This window comes from Lactuca saligna, chromosome 5 (assembly GCF_052625555.1).
Source record: "Lactuca saligna cultivar CGN05327 chromosome 5, ASM5262555v1, whole genome shotgun sequence".
NCBI classification, from domain to species: domain Eukaryota; kingdom Viridiplantae; phylum Streptophyta; class Magnoliopsida; order Asterales; family Asteraceae; genus Lactuca; species Lactuca saligna.
The window spans coordinates 83,984,658-83,988,122 of record NC_136421.1 but is presented as its reverse complement, the minus strand read 5'-3'; the positions used below and the strand labels follow the sequence as shown (position 1 = coordinate 83,988,122).

General features: G+C 35.1%; 1 protein-coding gene across 1 annotated transcript; it reads left to right on the top strand.

Annotated features, from left to right (window-relative positions):
* The first annotated feature begins 340 nt into the window (after positions 1–340).
* On the top strand, positions 341–2,778 carry LOC145045494 (uncharacterized). Its single transcript, XM_078993816.1, has 5 exons — positions 341–710; positions 885–1,033; positions 1,175–1,360; positions 1,424–1,560; positions 2,613–2,778. Exons 1-5 carry the CDS (start codon positions 341–343, stop codon positions 2,776–2,778), a joined length of 1,008 nt encoding a protein of 335 aa, XP_078849942.1.
* The last annotated feature ends 687 nt before the right edge of the window (positions 2,779–3,465 follow it).

Here is a 3,465-nt window from a genome sequence, read left to right as displayed (position 1 = left end):
TCGTAAAATCAAGAGTGATTATGGAACTGAATTTAAGAACAACGTTCTTGATTCATTTTTGGTGGACAAAGGCATTTCGCATAATTTTTCTTCTCCATACACTTCGCAACAAAATGGAGTTGTTGAATGAAGAAATGGATCACTATGCAAAGCTGCAAGGACTATGTTGGCATATGCGAATTTACCTCGATATCTTTGGGCTGAGGCTATATCCACTGCATGTTTTACTCAGAACAGATCTTTCATTCACAAGCGATTTAATATTACACCATACGAAATTCTCAATAATCGTAAACCTAATGTGAAATTCTTCCGAGTTTTCGGATGTAGGTGCTTCATTATGAATCTCAAGGATCACCTTTCGAAGCTTCAAGAAAAAGCTGATGAAGGGATTTTCCTTAGATATTCGCACAATTCTGTGGCATATCGTGTGTTAAACAAGCGAACACGAAAAGTGGAAGAAACTTTTAATCTTACATTCGATGATTACTATATTAAACAAAATGAACATCAATTTGAAAATCATCCAATTTTGAAAGAAACACAAAAAGAATCTGAACCCTTACAAATGGTTGATATTGATTATGATTTGATTTTTGGAATTTCAGATCATGCTGTTGATGCTGAACTTAATGCTCCTGATAATCACATCCCAGAACTTACGAAGCTTACTGATGATTCAACATCAACTCCTCAAGAAATAGACGAAAGTATGCAAAATGATCCAGTGGAGGGGGAGCACTTGGATTCGAGTACTCTATTCGAGGGGGAGCATTCATTCGAGGGGGAGAATGAGAGAATAGATGATGTTGTTGAGGGGGAGCATGACCAAAATGATGAAAATTTTCAAGATCGTAATGATGTTTGTTCGATTGTTGGATCAGAAAATGATGATATGTTCGAAGATGCACCTTTGGACTTTGATCCAACTTATCCACCTATGGCAAAATGGACTAGAAGTCATCTGAAGGATCAAATCATTGGAAATCCACAAGGAGTATTGACAAGAGCACAGATTCGGGCAAAGAATGAGGTAGTAAATACTCATCAAGAATTTTGCATGTTTAATGTTTTCATCTCTAAAATTGAACCAAAGATTGTTAAGGTTGCAATGGAACACTCTAATTGGGTTGTTGCAATGCAATCTGAGCTATCTGAATTTGAAAAAAACAAGGTTTGGAGGTTAATTCCTAAACCTGAAAATGTTTCAGTTGTTGGATTACAATGGATATTTAAAAATAAAACCGACAAAGATGGAAATATCATTCGAAACAAAGCCAGACTTGTTGTTAAAGGATACTCTCAACAAGAAGGAACTGGTTACGAAGAAACATTTGCCCCTGTCGCGAGAGTCGAGGCGGTTCGTATATTTTTGGCTTATGTAGCTCACAAAGACTTTGATGTTTATCAAATGGATGTGAAGTGTTCATTTCTTAATGGAGAGCTCGAAGAAACAGTTTATGTGGAACAACCCCCAGGTTTTGTAAACGAAGAACATCCTAATCATGTTTATATTCTAGATAAGGCAGTTTATGGGTTAAAACAAGCTCCACGAGCCTGGTATGCGACTCTTACTTCATTTTTGAAGCAATCTAAATTTAAACAAGGATCAGTTGACCCCACATTATTTCGTAAGAAAGTTGGAAATCATCTTATGCTTGTTCAAATTTGTGTTGATGATATCATTTTTGGTTTAACTGACCCTGCTTTTTCTAAAGAATTCGAAGACTTGATGAAAAGCAAGTTCGAAATGAGCATGATGGGTAAAATCAACAGTTTTTTTGGTTTAAACATTCGCCAGAATAGAGAAGGAATTTTTATAAATCAAGAAAAATATTTGCAGAACTTACTGGAAAAGTATGGCATGACAAATAGCACAAAGTTACGAGTTCCTATGGCAACCTTCATAAAACTAACTCCTTCGTTAGATAAACTTTCTGTTAGGGTGCAAAGTCACGCTTGGATGAGGCTTTACCCACTTGTGTGTGTAATGAGTTGCTTTTCCTTTATAAGGAAGTGAGTGACACTCATTTTATGTAAGGAACACTTATGAGAGCATTAGTTTAGAGAGAGAAAATTTGCAAGACCCATTTGTACTCTTTCTATGAAACTAATGATAGCTTAAAAGAATTATTTACTTCTTGTCTTCTTGATTTTACAAGATGATTCACTAGATCTTTTCTATTCCGCACATGCCATCATAATCAACGTCACAACAATTGGTATCAGAGTGGGTGTTCTTGATTTGATCAATAATTGATCCATGATGGCAATCTTGATTTGGTGATTCTTTGTTTTTGATCTGTGATCCTCATGATTTAGAGAGTTTTTGGATTCTAGAAATCGAAATCATCTTTGATTCTATTCATAATTCAATTTTCTTCACTAGAATTCAAGTGATTTTTACTTTCTCTCTCTAGAAACCCCATTCAAAATTAGTTTCTCTCTCTAGAAATCTTCAAGTTTTTGTAATCATGGTGGATTTGCCATATGATTCTTGGATTGTGATCGTTGATGATATCAAATACAAAGTCAATGAAGATCCATTTTATGGGTTTGTGTTAAGCAAACTAATTTCATGGGGTAATTTCGTTTCTTATGGAGGTTTGAAGGATGATCATGGAAGTTTGGTGTTTCAACCACTTTGTAAGATTGTCAATATTAGTCCGTAGTAGAAATCAAAAGGAAGGAGAAGAAAGAGATTTGCTCAATAAGAAATACATTTCTCTAATTGAAAACCCAAATGATCTTTGTGCTCTTAAGTTTGTTGAAGTTTAAGACAATGGAGTTCAATGTGATGTTCTTGATGTTCTTGGAGTTCTTGATAAGAAGATTCAAGTTGATTTTCAAGATGAAAAAGTTTTTTGCACGATTGGAGTTCAAACTGATGATATTTTGTGTTCCTGTGATTCGTTTGAAGGAATGATTCCTTATCGAAAGCCGGTGATCCAAGAAATTCACAAGTATCAAACTCCAAAAGATTTGATTCAAACTCATAAAGTTGAAGTTGTGGAAAGTGGGTTTGTTCATGAAATCAAGCCTTCAAGATGCAAAAAGATGAGAAAGAAAAAGAAGAAGAAGATCAATTGCAAAAACAAGCGGGTTTACTCACAAAAATCGTCAAATGTTGTCAAGCCGAAATCTGTGAAGCAAATTTGGGTTCCAAAGCAACAATCTCCAAAGGTTGCATTGAATTTGAAGTCAAAACCCAAAAGTGTTGGTGGTTCTTTTGAAAATGTTCTTGGATCGTTGAAGAACACGAAGAACACGAAGAACGGGTTGTACATCTCACATAATAGGTGGTACAATGTTCAAATTGGAGATTTTCTGGTTCCAACCAAAGAACCAAGATCTTCTAAATTCGATTCGTTCGTTGAAAATGGAACTCGATTCATCAAAAAGGTATCTCAAATTCTCAAATGGATTCCAAAACATCGATGATTTCGATTCGAAGTTTGCGTTTCT